The following is a 15,457-nucleotide window of genomic DNA, read 5'->3' as shown; positions in this document are numbered from 1 at the left end:
TTATCATACTGCCATCACCACAGGCAATGTTAAGCTGACAAAAAGCCAAGCGAACAGCTCGACTGAGTTTTTGAATTAATAAATGACCTATACAGGTTTACATTCTAGATTAGTAACTTATTATAAAGTTAATTAGCTAATGCTTTCTTATTCAGAGCAACTTATATATTAATACTTTGTTATTTTAACTCCAGCACAACGAACAACACTGTAATCCTAGTCATTTTCAATTAACTTGAACCAATGATCTTAAAATGACTAGCCTACACCTAAGCTACAACTACAATATTTCTCTCAGCATTTTGGATGACCATCACAATGCATTCTGGGATTGCCTTCTGTGAAAGACACATGCTATGCCACCTTAGAATGGGGCATCTTATTAGACAGTACAACTTTGTTGCCTTTGTGTTGAGAGATCACACATGATACTTAAATACACATTCATCGTTCCAGAGGTGAAGTATCCCTTTAAACTTGCTTAAAATATACAGGCCTGTTGCCATAAGAAAACTATGATGTGTTTCAAAGAAAAAGAAAAAACAATCCAGAATAGCTAAAACATCTAATATAAAAAAGGCTGAATTCAGAATGGCAGAAATAGTACTAGCATACTATTCTGAATTAAGCTCAATGTGGTTTTATGTATGTTCAAAAGGGAAAATTGACTTTTAAGAAACAATAGAATCACCTAGTTGCATAAACTCCCACTCGTGCAAGTCTGGAGAAACATGACTGTTAATGAAGAGGGAGGGATTATCATTAATTAGCCAAAGTCTGTAGAGTACAAAAGACCAAAGGGCAGCACCTCAGCAGTGTGACTAGCTGTTGAACAATGGCAGGAAGTTGGTGTGCTGTTCAGTCTCTGGCACTTTGTGTTTGGTTCTGTGCTTTCAGTCATGCTGTTCCGAAGTGGAGTGATCTGCCCCAGAATCCTCAAGCTCTGATGTTCCAGCAAACTGACCAGTGGTTTCAAAAGCCAGTTCAAAAGCAATCTAGTCAATGGTTTCCTCAGCAGGTTCAAAAGCCAGTTCAACAGCAAGCTAGTCAATGGTTTCCTCAGCAGGTTCAAAAGCCAGTTCAACAGCAAGCTAGTCAACAGTTTCCTCAGAAGGTTCAACAGCAAGCTAGTCAATGGTTTCCTCAGCAGGTTCAAAAGCCAGTTCAACAGCAAGCTAGTCAACAGTTTCCTCAGAAGGTTCAACAGCAAGCTAGTCAATGGTTTCCTCAGCAGGTTCAAAAGCCAGTTCAACAGCAGGCTAGTCAACAGTTTCCTCAGAAGGTTCAACAGCAAGCTAGTCAATGGTTTCCTCAGCAGGTTCAAAAGCCAGTTCAACAGCAAGCTAGTCAACGGTTTCCTCAGCAGGTTCAAAAGCCAGTTCAACAGCAAGCTAGTCAACAGTTTCCTCAGCAGGTTCAAAAGCCAGTTCAACAGCAAGCTAGTCAACAGTTTCCTCAGCAGGTTCAACAGCAAGCTAGTCAACAGTTTCCTCAGTCAGTTCAACAGCAAGCTAGTCAACAGTTTCCTCAGTCAGTTCAACAGCAAGCTAGTCAACAGTTTCCTCAGCAGGTTCAACAGCAAGCTAGTCAACAGTTTCCTCAGTCAGTTCAACAGCAAGCTAGTCAACAGTTTCCTCAGTCAGTTCAACAGCAAGCTAGTCAACAGTTTCCTCAGCAGTTTCAGCCTAAGCAGCCAGTGGCACAGGCAGAGGCCCTTGACAAATGTACTGTAGCTGATTATGAGCAGATTCAATGTGGACCACCTGGTATCAGTGGTGCTGAGTGTGCTGCTATCAACTGCTGCTTTAATGGACAGCAGTGTTACTATGGGAAGGCAGGTAAGAGTGTAGAGTCAATGTGGAGGCATTCATGTTAAACTGATCCTCAGCAATAACCTGCTCTTGTAACTCGTTCCAGTGACTGTCCAGTGTATAAGAGATGGTCAGTTTGTGGTAGTGGTGGCTAGAGATGTTACGCTGCCTCGACTGAGCCTGGATTCAGTCCGTCTCCTGGGTGGAAGTGATCCAGCTTGCAGTCCTGTGGGATCCACACCTTTCTTTGCTATATACCAGTTCCCTGTCACTGCATGTGGCACAAGCATGATGGCGAGTAGCTGCTTGTGGTTTTGTTCTGCGTGGCTAAGAATGGATTGGATGCCAACAATGTTCCTATTTGCAGGAGGACAGTGGATATGTGGTGTATGAAAACAGAATGACCTCCTCATATGAAGTGGGTATCGGACCACTTGGTTCCATTACAAGGGACAGCCATTTTGAGTAAGTGATGTATGCTTTATCATAAATGTCAATCATTGACAAATGCTACAAGCTCACTGTTTGTTGTCCAGGCTTCTCTTCCAGTGTAGGTACTCTGGTACCTCTGTGGAAGCTCTGGTTGTGGAGGTCAACACCGTTCCTCCACCTCCACCAGTAGCTGCTCCTGGACCCCTCAGGGTGGAGCTTAGACTGGCAAATGGTCAATGTGTCACCAAAGGCTGTGCAGAAGGTAAGTGTTTGTCCCAAGTATGCCTAAAGCCTTTCTAAAACTCCAGTTTCTAGTTAAACGCTGCATTCTTCCTCAGGGGACGAGGCGTACACGTCCTACTACAGTGATGCTGATTATCCAGTTACAAAAGTCCTGCGGGAGCCTGTGTTTGTTGAGGTGCACATTTTGGAGAGGACCGACCCCAACATTGTCCTGATGCTGGGACATTGCTGGGCGACATCAACCCCCAGTCCACTCAGTCTACCCCAATGGGATCTTCTGGTTGATGGGTGAGTAAGGCTAGTCTTTATCCATCTAGTGTGCTGTAAGGCATTTCTGACTGCCTCTTTGCCTTTCAGATGCCCTTACCAGGATGATCGTTACCTGACCACATTGGTTCCAGTGGCTGGATCATCTGGTCTTCAGTTCCCGACCCACTACAAGCGCTTTGTTGTGAAGATGTTCACATTTGTAGATCCAGCATCACTGGCTCCTCTGCAGGAAACCGTATGCTCTGCAGCCTTACCTCAACCCTTAATATTAGTGCTTATTACAGTGAATTCTATGGCTTAACCCTTTCCCCTTCTGTTAGATCTTCATCCACTGTAGTACAGCGGTGTGCCATCCCTCCTCTGGCTCCTGTGAGCAAAGTTGCTCGAGGAAAAGTGAGTGCTTGCTGTAAGTTGACTTCAGGAACTGAGAATTTAAATGCCCCTCATGCTTCTACCACTTTTTACAGGAAGAGACACGCACGTCAAGACAATCTCTAGTGGGCAAACTGTGGTGTCTAGTGGACAAGTTAACCTGGTCAAGTGAATTTAAATGTTTTAATAAACTTCATGAAACTCAACATGTTTCTCTTTGGTATTCATTTCTGTCTGGAGTTGGATGTTTCATGACTGTTCTGTTTGACTTCTGCACTACTAGACCTTTTTTCTTTTGTGCATTGAGATTCTTGACTCGAACTAAACAAGCCAAGTTTCTGCCTAAGCCATTTAACTTTACTATTTGCCAAGTTCTAGTCGTTAACTTGGGGGGGCCCCTGTTCATGTTTCACATATCAAATTAAGGTTTTAGCTTCTGTCTGTTTGAGGCTTAACATACGACTTTATGGCTGGACTAGCATAACTGCATATATTGATGCCCAAACCCCGTCACTCGTTGGCTTTTTGGAATGCTTTTTTTACAGTCATGCAAGTATAGAATCATATCTTGGGGTAAAGGATGAGGGTTTTTTTTTTAGGCTAGTCCCAGTAATGTAGACTACTTTCATTTAAGCATTAATCTCTTAACTGTTGTATCCCAACTAGGTAGCTGTCCAAGGCCTTGTTTATGGAGCTTGTTTATTTTTGGCCACTTCCAGAGGTAGTCCAACACATTAGACCAGATTGCTTTCATAGAGTAGATGCTCATGTGGTTGAATGTGTTCGAACAGCCACAAAACAGTGTACTCCACCGCTGACCTAGTACGTAAACATTTAAGTGCGCTAGCAGGTGTGATTTAAAGGGATACTTCAGCATTAAGCTTTGTATCAGTAGAAAACCTGTAGTATTTTTGAATTACTGTGCTTCCTTCCCTCATATCCCCCTGAGATGAGATTTGTTTTTTTGTCTGGAAAAGATCCTCCGATGACGCAAAAAAAACGTAATTTTGCATCATCGGAGGACTTTTTGGCCAGAGGCTAGAAACTACAGCCAGTGTTAGGAGCTAGATCCGCATGTTTTCAACCCGCCCATAGTGGGTGGGATCTCACTCACAGAATGTACAAATAGTGTCAGCCATCTTTTTTTTTGGAAGCTAAGCTATCAGGCTCTTGTTCTGTGGAGAAAGCTGAGTAGTAAGGGTTAACATCCTATCCGGCCGTCGAGATCGTCCAAAATGTCCGGGATTTGACTTTTGCTTTCTACAGTCGCCATTCATTGTTTACATGCACACCTTTTGTTTCAATCTAACTGAATTCATTCCGATTGGTGAATCTGAATGTAGTGTTTACATGAACGCTAAACAAGTGATCGGTTGATGTGCGTTTTAGCATTGCTAAGAAAATTCCCACTCCTCCGTGAGAGATAGCCTACGAGACCGGTGTCGCTCATCAGTAATCACGCCACCGGCCTCGCGCCGTTCTCCCGCACCCCTCAGCCTCGTCCTCCCGCGCCCCTCAGCCTCATCCTGCTCGCCACAGTAAATATAATGAATGGCGACTGTAGAACGCAAAAGCCGAATCCCGCACATTTTGGGCGATCTCGAAATCCCGGGCAGACTCGTCACGGAGACTCACGATAAAACGGCGTCTTTTAAGTTTTGAGTCAACTAGTAGCCTAGCCTAGTTGTTTAACTGCACTCTCTTACCGCTAGGCGTGGCTTGGGAGTGGCCTCGTAGGGCAGCGAAGCAAGTGCATTCTGGGAGTTGTTGTCTTTCATCCACATGAGCCAAAAATACATTTTCTGGCTTTTCTCAGTCTAGAAGGCTCCAAATTCTAAAATAATTTCACATTTCTACTACATAAATGACCCATTTTAAATACACATTCATCGTTCCAGAGGTGAAGTATCCCTTTAAACATTCTTAAAATATACAGGCCTGTTGCCATAAGAAAACTATGATGTGTTTCAAAGAAAAAGAAAAAACAATCCAGAATAGCTAAAACATCTAATATAAAAAAGGCTGAATTCAGAATGGCAGAAATAGTACTAGCATACTATTCTGAATTCAGCTCAATGTGGTTTTATGTATGTTCAAAAGGGAAAATTGACTTTTAAGAAACAATAGAATCACCTAGTTGCATAAACTCCCACTCGTGCAAGTCTGGAGAAACATGACTGTTAATGAAGAGGGAGGGATTATCATTAATTAGCCAAAGTCTGTAGAGTACAAAAGACCAAAGGGCAGCACCTCAGCAGTGTGACTAGCTGTTGAACAATGGCAGGAAGTTGGTGTGCTGTTCAGTCTCTGGCACTTTGTGTTTGGTTCTGTGCTTTCAGTCATGCTGTTCCGAAGTGGAGTGATCTGCCCCAGAATCCTCAAGCTCTGACGTTCCAGCAAACTGACCAGTGGTTTCAAAAGCCAGTTCAAAAGCAATCTAGTCAATGGTTTCCTCAGCAGGTTCAAAAGCCAGTTCAACAGCAAGCTAGTCAATGGTTTCCTCAGCAGGTTCAAAAGCCAGTTCAACAGCAAGCTAGTCAACAGTTTCCTCAGAAGGTTCAACAGCAAGCTAGTCAATGGTTTCCTCAGCAGGTTCAAAAGCCAGTTCAACAGCAGGCTAGTCAACAGTTTCCTCAGAAGGTTCAACAGCAAGCTAGTCAATGGTTTCCTCAGCAGGTTCAAAAGCCAGTTCAACAGCAAGCTAGTCAACGGTTTCCTCAGCAGGTTCAAAAGCCAGTTCAACAGCAAGCTAGTCAACAGTTTCCTCAACAGGTTCAACAGCAAGCTAGTCAACAGTTTCCTCAGTCAGTTCAACAGCAAGCTAGTCAACAGTTTCCTCAGTCAGTTCAACAGCAAGCTAGTCAACAGTTTCCTCAGTCAGTTCAACAGCAAGCTAGTCAACAGTTTCCTCAGTCAGTTCAACAGCAAGCTAGTCAACAGTTTCCTCAGCAAGTTCAACAGCAAGCTAGTCAACAGTTTCCTCAGTCAGTTCAACAGCAAGCTAGTCAACAGTTTCCTCAGTCAGTTCAACAGCAAGCTAGTCAACAGTTTCCTCAGCAGTTTCAGCCTAAGCAGCCAGTGGCACAGGCAGAGGCCCTTGACAAATGTACTGTAGCTGATTATGAGCAGATTCAATGTGGACCACCTGGTATCAGTGGTGCTGAGTGTGCTGCTATCAACTGCTGCTTTAACGGACAGCAGTGTTACTATGGGAAGGCAGGTAAGAGTGTAGAGTCAATGTGGAGGCATTCATGTTAAACTGATCCTCAGCAATAACCTGCTCTTGTAACTCGTTCCAGTGACTGTCCAGTGTATAAGAGATGGTCAGTTTGTGGTAGTGGTGGCTAGAGATGTTACGCTGCCTCGACTGAGCCTGGATTCAGTCCGTCTCCTGGGTGGAAGTGATCCAGCTTGCAGTCCTGTGGGATCCACACCTTTCTTTGCTATATACCAGTTCCCTGTCACTGCATGTGGCACAAGCATGATGGCGAGTAGCTGCTTGTGGTTTTGTTCTGCATGGCTAAGAATGGATTGGATGCCAACAATGTTCCTATTTGCAGGAGGACAGTGGATATGTGGTGTATGAAAACAGAATGACCTCCTCATATGAAGTGGGTATCGGACCACTTGGTTCCATTACAAGGGACAGCCATTTTGAGTAAGTGATGTATGCTTTATCATAAATGTCAATCATTGACAAATGCTACAAGCTCACTGTTTGTTGTCCAGGCTTCTCTTCCAGTGTAGGTACTCTGGTACCTCTGTGGAAGCTCTGGTTGTGGAGGTCAACACCGTTCCTCCACCTCCACCAGTAGCTGCTCCTGGACCCCTCAGGGTGGAGCTTAGACTGGCAAATGGTCAATGTGTCACCAAAGGCTGTGCAGAAGGTAAGTGTTTGTCCCAAGTATGCCTAAAGCCTTTCTAAAACTCCAGTTTCTAGTTAAACGCTGCATTCTTCCTCAGGGGACGAGGCGTACACGTCCTACTACAGTGATGCTGATTATCCAGTTACAAAAGTCCTGCGGGAGCCTGTGTTTGTTGAGGTGCACATTTTGGAGAGGACCGACCCCAACATTGTCCTGATGCTGGGACGTTGCTGGGCGACATCAACCCCCAGTCCACTCAGTCTACCCCAATGGGATCTTCTGGTTGATGGGTGAGTAAGGCCAGTCTTTATCCATCTAGTGTGCTGTAAGGCATTTCTGACTGCCTCTTTGCCTTTCAGATGCCCTTACCAGGATGATCGTTACCTGACCACATTGGTTCCAGTGGCTGGATCATCTGGTCTTCAGTTCCCGACCCACTACAAGCGCTTTGTTGTGAAGATGTTCACATTTGTAGATCCAGCATCACTGGCTCCTCTGCAGGAAACCGTATGCTCTGCAGCCTTACCTCAACCCTTAATATTAGTGCTTATTACAGTGAATTCTATGGCTTAACCCTTTCCCCTTCTGTTAGATCTTCATCCACTGTAGTACAGCGGTGTGCCATCCCTCCTCTGGCTCCTGTGAGCAAAGTTGCTCGAGGAAAAGTGAGTGCTTGCTGTAAGTTGACTTCAGGAACTGAGAATTTAAATGCCCCTCATGCTTCTACCACTTTTTACAGGAAGAGACACGCACGTCAAGACCATCTCTAGTGGGCAAACTGTGGTGTCTAGTGGACAAGTTAACCTGGTCAAGTGAATTTAAGTGTTTTAATAAACTTCATGAAACTCAACATGTTTCTCTTTGGTATTCATTTCTGTCTGGAGTTGGATGTTTCATGACTGTTCTGTTTGACTTCTGCACTACTAAACCTTTTTCTTTTGTGCATTGAGATTCTTGACTCGCACTAAACAAGCCAAGTTTCTGCCTAAGCCATTTAACTTTACTATTTGCCAAGTTCTAGTCGTTAACTTGGGGGGGCCCCTGTTCATGTTTCACATATCAAATTAAGGTTTTAGCTTCTGTCTGTTTGAGGCTTTACATACGACTTTATGGCTGGACTAGCATAACTGCATATATTGATGCCCAAACCCCTCTGAGGTCACTCGTTGGCTTTTTGGAATGCTTTTTTTACAGTCATGCAAGTATAGAATCATATCTTGGGGTAAAGGATGAGGGTTTTTTTTTTTCAGGCTAGTCCCAGTAATGTAGACTACTTTCATTTTAAGCATTAATCCCTTAACTGTTGTATCCCAACTAGGTAGCTGTCCAAGGCCTTGTTTATGGAGCTTGTTTATTTTTGGCCACTTCCAGTATGGAAGCAGATTAGTCTCAAATATAATTCACGCAAAAAACATGATTCACAAATGCGTAGACAATTTCACATGCATGAAACCTAATTCACGTGCACACAAAAAAATCCACGTGCGTGAAAAAAAAAAAAATATTCACAAAAAGCAATTCACATGCGCAAAATAAAATTATATACTCATAAAATACATTTCACAAATGCAAAACACAATTCGTAGATATACAACTGTGCACAAAAACCTTTGAATGTTTAAAATGTACAAGTGTATCCTTGCATTTTAATGTCATCATCGTCATTCACGTACGAATCGCCTTAGATATGTGTGTGTGAGTTTTTGAGACTTTGCTGGCAGCATAACACTGGTAACACAGAGCAGTCGTACTCTTTAGCCAATCAGATTTAAGCTTATCAATCGACCAATCAGTATCACGTGAGGGCGGGCCTACCTACATGTTACGTCATCAGCTTTCGACCAGTTCATGGCTGAGCAGAGGTAAGAGCAGTTAATCGTTCATTTCTGTGTTTAGAAGTTAGAGATCAGTTGAAGCAATAGTTTAACTGCTGTTTAGTCCACATGTGAATATAAACATTTATTTTTAGTATTGATGGATTTTCATGTCCTGTCACCACACATTCAACCTATGATAATGTATGTAATGACGTGCATATATAGGAGACATGTTTTGATCTGCATATATTATGTAGTTTTATTGTTTCAGATTTCCAAGACAGATGATGTATGAAGTTGCAGACAACCATTGTGATCTTACCATTTCTACTGTAATTCTTTGAAAACAGTCATGTTGCAAGCCATCCATTTTGACAGTTGTTTCAACAAGTGGTTGAAAGTGATGCATTGTTACTGTATTAATTTGTCTCCTGCGGACTATATGTACACGCTTTAGGAATAAAGCCTTGCTATGCATGCATTATTAAATGTTCTTGTAAGAATTAAAAGATTCAGACATAGTTCAATTTGATGTACACGTTTTATTCATTTGAAAGTTTCTGAATCCTTTGGGAATAAAATATATAAAATGACTTGATCATGATTAATGTTCCTGTTACATATGAAGATCATGAACTGACACTCTAAACTGTGAAGCACAATATTCAGTACAGAGAAATATATGTCTCTTCAGGAGTTGTGAGATCCAGTCAGAGTGTACTTTGCTTTTAGAGTATATAAATATAAGTGCAATACATCATGTGAAAAGTTAAAAAATGAATTGTGTTCAGTCCGGTCATCAGTAGACCTCTCTGTTAGGACATATAAGATTTTGTCCTGATATTTAAAGTACTAAAACCCTATAGTACAAGAATTGCAGACAGAGGACGTGGGAAATTAAGTGATGGTATTTGAATAGAGTTTACTGAGTAACCTTAGTCGCATAATCTTAATTGCCTCTCTATGATAAGTACCTTTGTCTCATCAGCATAAAATCAGATTTGCCTATTTTACTAGGCAAAGTAAAATTAATGCTTCACAATATTGTCCTGAGACCTTAAGATGACAATAAAAAACCTTATTTAAAAACCTTGCGATGACAATACAGCACAAAACATAAGGAAATGCATGTTGAATATATTGCTAACACTCTACAATAAGGTACAATAACTTAGTTAACATTAGTTCATGTATTAAATAACCATGAGCAATACATTTGTTGCTGTGTTTGTTAATCTTTATTAACGTTAGTTAAAAATACAGCTGTTCATTGTTAGTTTACAGTGCATTTACTAATGTTAACAAGATTTTAATGAAGTATTAGCCTAGTAAATGTTAACATTAACAAAAAATAATAAAGGCTGTTCACGTGCAGTTCATTATTAGTTCATGTTAACTAATGAAACGTTTTAATAAAGTGTTACCAATTAAGACATAAATACCAAAAAAAAAAAAGTATAAAAGAGAATTAAGAAACAACATGAATTAAGATGTTCGTGACTGCTATCCAGATGCCACACCAAAGGTGAGTAATCCTGATAAAATGCAGGGAAACAAGTGTTAACAATAATTTAACATCATACACAAATGGCAAAAAACACTGGGTGCTCATTAAAATAAGTCTATTCACTATTTAAAGAACAATCTCGATGGGTATTGACCACAGATGATTGTTTTGCAATCATTAGCGTGATTGTAGCTGTGAGAGCTGTCTGTACCTTCAGCTAAAATACAACAAAACAAGCATCATTCTTCTTCATTTTTGACACGATATGGGACATCTGATTACAACAACACTTGCTTACATCAGTTAATAGTTCATAAACTATTGCTTCAACTGATCTCAAACTTCTTTAACTTCAGTTAACACAGAAATGAACGATTAACTGCACTTACCTCTGCTCAGCCATGAACTGGTCGAAAGCTGATGACGTAACATGTAGGTAGGCCCGCCCTCACGTGATACTGATTGGTCGATTGATAAGCTTAAATCTGATTGGCTAAAGAGTACGACTGCTCTGTGTTACGAGTGTTATGCTGCCAGCAAAGTCTCAAAAACTCACACACACATATCTAAGGCGATTCGTACGTGAATGACGATTTGCACATTCAAATGCAAGAATACACTCGTACATTTTAAACATTCAAAGGTTTTTGTGCACAGTTGTATATCTACGAATTGTGTTTTGCATTTGTGAAATGTATTTTATGAGTATATAATTTTATTTTGTGCATGTGAATAGCTTTTTGTGAATATATATATTTTTTCACACACGTGGATTTTTTTTTTGTGCACGTGAATTAGGTTTCATGCATGTGAAATTGTCTACGCATTTGTGAATCATGTTTTTTGCGTGAATTATATTTGAGACTAATCTGCTTCCATATTCCAGAGGTAGTCCAACACATTAGACCAGATTGCTTTCATAGAGTAGATGCTCATTTGGTTGAATGTGTTTGAACAGCCACAAAACAGTGTACTCCACCGCTGACCTAGTACGTAAACATTTAAGAAGTGCGCTAGCAGGTGTGATTTAAAGGGATACTTCAGCATTAAGCTTTGTATCAGTAGAAAACCTGTAGTATTTTTGAATTACTGTGCTTCCCTCCCTCATATCCCCCTGAGATGAGATTTATGTGTTTTTTTTTGTCTGGAAAAGATCCTCCGATGACGCAAAAAAACGTAATTTTGCATCATCGGAGGACTTTTTGGCCAGAGGCTAGAAACTACAGCCAGTGCTAGGAGCTAGATCCGCATGTTTTCAACCCACCCATAGTGGGTGGGATCTCACTCACAGAATGTACAAATAGTGTCAGCCATCTTTTTTTGGAAGCTAAGCTATCAGGCTCTTGTTCTGTGGAGAAAGCTGAGTAGTAGGGGTTAACATCCTATCCGGCCGTCGAGATCGTCCAAAATGTCCGGGATTTGACTTTTGCTTTCTACAGTCGCCATTCATTGTTTACATGCACACCTTTTGTTTCAATCTAACTGAATTCATTCCGATTGGTGAATCTGAATGTAGTGTTTACATGAACGCTAAACAAGTGATCGGTTGATGTGCGTTTTAGCATTGCTAAGAAAATTCCCACTCCTCCGTGAGAGATAGCCTACGAGACCGGTGTCGCTCATCAGTAATCACGCCACCGGCCTCGCGCCGTTCTCCCGCACCCCTCAGCCTCGTCCTCCCGCGCCCCTCAGCCTCGTCCTGCTCGCCACAGTAAATATAATGAATGGCGACTGTAGAACGCAAAAGCCGAATCCCGCACATTTTGGGCGATCTCGAAATCCCGGGCAGACTCGTCACGGAGACTCACGATAAAACGGCGTCTTTTAAGTTTTGAGTCAACTAGTAGCCTAGCCTAGTTGTTTAACTGCACTCTCTTACCGGTAGGCGTGGCTTGGGAGTGGCCTCGTAGGGCAGCGAAGCAAGTGCATTCTGGGAGTTGTTGTCTTTCATCCACATGAGCCAAAAATACATTTTCTGGCTTTTCTCAGTCTAGAAGGCTCCAAATTCTAAAATAATTTCACATTTCTACTACATAAATGACCCATTTTAAATACACATTCATCGTTCCAGAGGTGAAGTATCCCTTTAAACTTTCTTAAAATATACAGGCCTGTTGCCATAAGAAAACTGTGATGTGTTTCAGAGAAAAAGAAAAAACAATCCAGAATAGCTAAAACATCTAATATAAAAAAGGCTGAATTCAGAATGGCAGAAATAGTACTAGCATACTATTCTGAATTCAGCTCAATGTGGTTTTATGTATGTTCAAAAGGGAAAATTGACTTTTAAGAAACAATAGAATCACCTAGTTGCATAAACTCCCACTCGTGCAAGTCTGGAGAATCATGACTGTTAATGAAGAGGGAGGGATTATCATTAATTAGCCAAAGTCTGTAGAGTACAAAAGACCAAAGGGCAGCACCTCAGCAGTGTGACTAGCTGTTGAACAATGGCAGGAAGTTGGTGTGCTGTTCAGTCTCTGGCACTTTGTGTTTGGTTCTGTGCTTTCAGTCATGCTGTTCCGAAGTGGAGTGATCTGCCCCAGAATCCTCAAGCTCTGACGTTCCAGCAAACTGACCAGTGGTTTCAAAAGCCAGTTCAAAAGCAATCTAGTCAATGGTTTCCTCAGCAGGTTCAAAAGCCAGTTCAACAGCAAGCTAGTCAATGGTTTCCTCAGCAGGTTCAAAAGCCAGTTCAACAGCAAGCTAGTCAACAGTTTCCTCAGAAGGTTCAACAGCAAGCTAGTCAATGGTTTCCTCAGCAGGTTCAAAAGCCAGTTCAACAGCAGGCTAGTCAACAGTTTCCTCAGAAGGTTCAACAGCAAGCTAGTCAATGGTTTCCTCAGCAGTTTCAGCCTAAGCAGCCAGTGGCACAGGCAGAGGCCCTTGACAAATGTACTGTAGCTGATTATGAGCAGATTCAATGTGGACCACCTGGTATCAGTGGTGCTGAGTGTGCTGCTATCAACTGCTGCTTTAATGGACAGCAGTGTTACTATGGGAAGGCAGGTAAGAGTGTAGAGTCAATGTGGAGGCATTCATGTTAAACTGATCCTCAGCAATAACCTGCTCTTGTAACTCGTTCCAGTGACTGTCCAGTGTATAAGAGATGGTCAGTTTGTGGTAGTGGTGGCTAGAGATGTTACGCTGCCTCGACTAAGCCTGGATTCAGTCCGTCTCCTGGGTGGAAGTGATCCAGCTTGCAGTCCTGTGGGATCCACACCTTTCTTTGCTATATACCAGTTCCCTGTCACTGCATGTGGCACAAGCATGATGGCGAGTAGCTGCTTGTGGTTTTGTTCTGCATGGCTAAGAATGGATTGGATGCCAACAATGTTCCTATTTGCAGGAGGACAGTGGATATGTGGTGTATGAAAACAGAATGACCTCCTCATATGAAGTGGGTATTGGACCACTTGGTTCCATTACAAGGGACAGCCATTTTGAGTAAGTGATGTATGCTTTATCATAAATGTCAATCATTGACAAATGCTACAAGCTCACTGTTTGTTGTCCAGGCTTCTCTTCCAGTGTAGGTACTCTGGTACCTCTGTGGAAGCTCTGGTTGTGGAGGTCAACACCGTTCCTCCACCTCCACCAGTAGCTGCTCCTGGACCCCTCAGGGTGGAGCTTAGACTGGCAAATGGTCAATGTGTCACCAAAGGCTGTGCAGAAGGTAAGTGTTTGTCCCAAGTATGCCTAAAGCCTTTCTAAAACTCCAGTTTCTAGTTAAACGCTGCATTCTTCCTCAGGGGACGAGGCGTACACTTCCTACTACAGTGATGCTGATTATCCAGTTACAAAAGTCCTGCGGGAGCCTGTGTTTGTTGAGGTGCACATTTTGGAGAGGACCGACCCCAACATTGTCCTGATGCTGGGACGTTGCTGGGCGACATCAACCCCCAGTCCACTCAGTCTACCCCAATGGGATCTTCTGGTTGATGGGTGAGTAAGGCCAGTCTTTATCCATCTAGTGTGCTGTAAGGCATTTCTGACTGCCTCTTTGCCTTTCAGATGCCCTTACCAGGATGATCGTTACCTGACCACATTGGTTCCAGTGGCTGGATCATCTGGTCTTCAGTTCCCGACCCACTACAAGCGCTTTGTTGTGAAGATGTTCACATTTGTAGATCCAGCATCACTGGCTCCTCTGCAGGAAACCGTATGCTCTGCAACCTTACCTCAACCCTTAATATTAGTGCTTGTTACAGTGAATTCTATGGCTTAACCCTTTCCCCTTCTGTTAGATCTTCATCCACTGTAGTACAGTGGTGTGCCATCCCTCCTCTGGCTCCTGTGAGCAAAGTTGCTCGAGGAAAAGTGAGTGCTTGCTGTAAGTTGACTTCAGGAACTGAGAATTTAAATGCCCCTCATGCTTCTACCACTTTTTACAGGAAGAGACACGCACGTCAAGACCATCTCTAGTGGGCAAACTGTGGTGTCTAGTGGACAAGTTAACCTGGTCAAGTGAATTTAAGTGTTTTAATAAACTTCATGAAACTCAACATGTTTCTCTTTGGTATTCATTTCTGTCTGGAGTTGGATGTTTCATGACTGTTCTGTTTGACTTCTGCACTACTAAACCTTTTTCTTTTGTGCATTGAGATTCTTGACTCGAACTAAACAAGCCAAGTTTCTGCCTAAGCCATTTAACTTTACTATTTGCCAAGTTCTAGTCGTTAACTTGGGGCCCCTGTTCATGTTTCACATATCAAATTAAGGTTTTAGCTTCTGTCTGTTTGAGGCTTTACATACGACTTTATGGCTGGACTAGCATAACTGCATATATTGATGCCCAAACCCCTCTGAGGTCACTCGTTGGCTTTTTGGAATGCTTTTTTTACATTCATGCAAGTATAGAATCATATCTTGGGGTAAAGGATGAGGGTTGTTTTTTTTCAGGCTAGTCCAAGTAATGTAGACTACTTTCATTTATGCATTAATTCCTTATCTGTTGTATCCCAACTAGGTAGCTGTCCAAGGCCTTGTCTATGGAGCTATGTGATTTTTAAAGGGATACTTCAGCATTAAGCTTTGTATCAGTAGAAAACCTGTAGTATTTTTGAATTACTGTGCTTCCCTCCCTCATATCCCCCTGAGATGAGATTTGTTTTGTTTTTTTGTCTGGAAAAGATCCTC

The 15,457-nt window shown here is 42.2% G+C and overlaps 3 protein-coding genes across 17 annotated transcripts; all 3 read left to right on the top strand.

Moving 5' to 3' along the window:
• The first annotated feature begins 781 nt into the window (after positions 1-781).
• On the top strand, positions 782-3,354 carry LOC311300717 (zona pellucida sperm-binding protein 4-like). 8 transcript variants are annotated; one of them, XM_084425197.1, is made up of 10 exons: positions 815-1,254; positions 1,340-1,570; positions 1,679-1,838; positions 1,918-2,105; positions 2,179-2,276; positions 2,348-2,505; positions 2,582-2,774; positions 2,844-2,991; positions 3,077-3,149; positions 3,224-3,332. In XM_084425197.1, the coding sequence occupies exons 1-10, from the start codon at positions 1,219-1,221 to the stop codon at positions 3,298-3,300; spliced, it is 1,362 nt and encodes a 453-aa protein (XP_084281323.1). In that variant the 5' UTR covers positions 815-1,218; the 3' UTR covers positions 3,301-3,332. The 8 variants fall into 8 exon arrangements, with proteins under 8 accessions (XP_084281316.1, XP_084281323.1, XP_084281321.1 ...); XM_084425195.1 differs by having other exon boundaries at positions 817-1,234; positions 1,319-1,570; positions 3,224-3,340; XM_084425192.1 differs by having other exon boundaries at positions 817-1,234; positions 1,319-1,838; positions 3,224-3,338.
• Positions 3,355-5,361: 2,007 nt separating this feature from the next.
• LOC311300718 (zona pellucida sperm-binding protein 4-like) lies at positions 5,362-7,844 on the top strand. Of its 8 annotated transcripts, none has more exons than XM_084425203.1 (10): positions 5,387-5,768; positions 5,901-6,080; positions 6,189-6,348; positions 6,428-6,615; positions 6,689-6,786; positions 6,858-7,015; positions 7,092-7,284; positions 7,354-7,501; positions 7,587-7,659; positions 7,734-7,844. In XM_084425203.1, exons 1-10 carry the CDS (start codon positions 5,406-5,408, stop codon positions 7,808-7,810), a joined length of 1,638 nt encoding a protein of 545 aa, XP_084281329.1. In that variant the 5' UTR covers positions 5,387-5,405; the 3' UTR covers positions 7,811-7,844. The 8 variants fall into 8 exon arrangements, with proteins under 8 accessions (XP_084281324.1, XP_084281331.1, XP_084281329.1 ...); XM_084425202.1 differs by having other exon boundaries at positions 5,387-5,804; XM_084425205.1 differs by having other exon boundaries at positions 5,385-5,804; positions 5,866-6,348.
• A 4,905-nt stretch (positions 7,845-12,749) lies between these two features.
• LOC311300716 (zona pellucida sperm-binding protein 4-like) lies at positions 12,750-14,823 on the top strand. Its single transcript, XM_084425189.1, has 8 exons — positions 12,750-13,327; positions 13,407-13,594; positions 13,668-13,765; positions 13,837-13,994; positions 14,071-14,263; positions 14,333-14,480; positions 14,566-14,638; positions 14,713-14,823. Exons 1-8 carry the CDS (start codon positions 12,769-12,771, stop codon positions 14,787-14,789), a joined length of 1,494 nt encoding a protein of 497 aa, XP_084281315.1. The 5' UTR covers positions 12,750-12,768; the 3' UTR covers positions 14,790-14,823.
• The last annotated feature ends 634 nt before the right edge of the window (positions 14,824-15,457 follow it).

The sequence above is a fragment of the Rutilus rutilus genome, assembly GCF_951802725.1.
Source record: "Rutilus rutilus genome assembly, chromosome: 12".
NCBI classification, from domain to species: domain Eukaryota; kingdom Metazoa; phylum Chordata; class Actinopteri; order Cypriniformes; family Leuciscidae; genus Rutilus; species Rutilus rutilus.
Note: the sequence above shows the minus strand (reverse complement) of the source record. Positions and strands in the feature narration are given on the sequence as shown.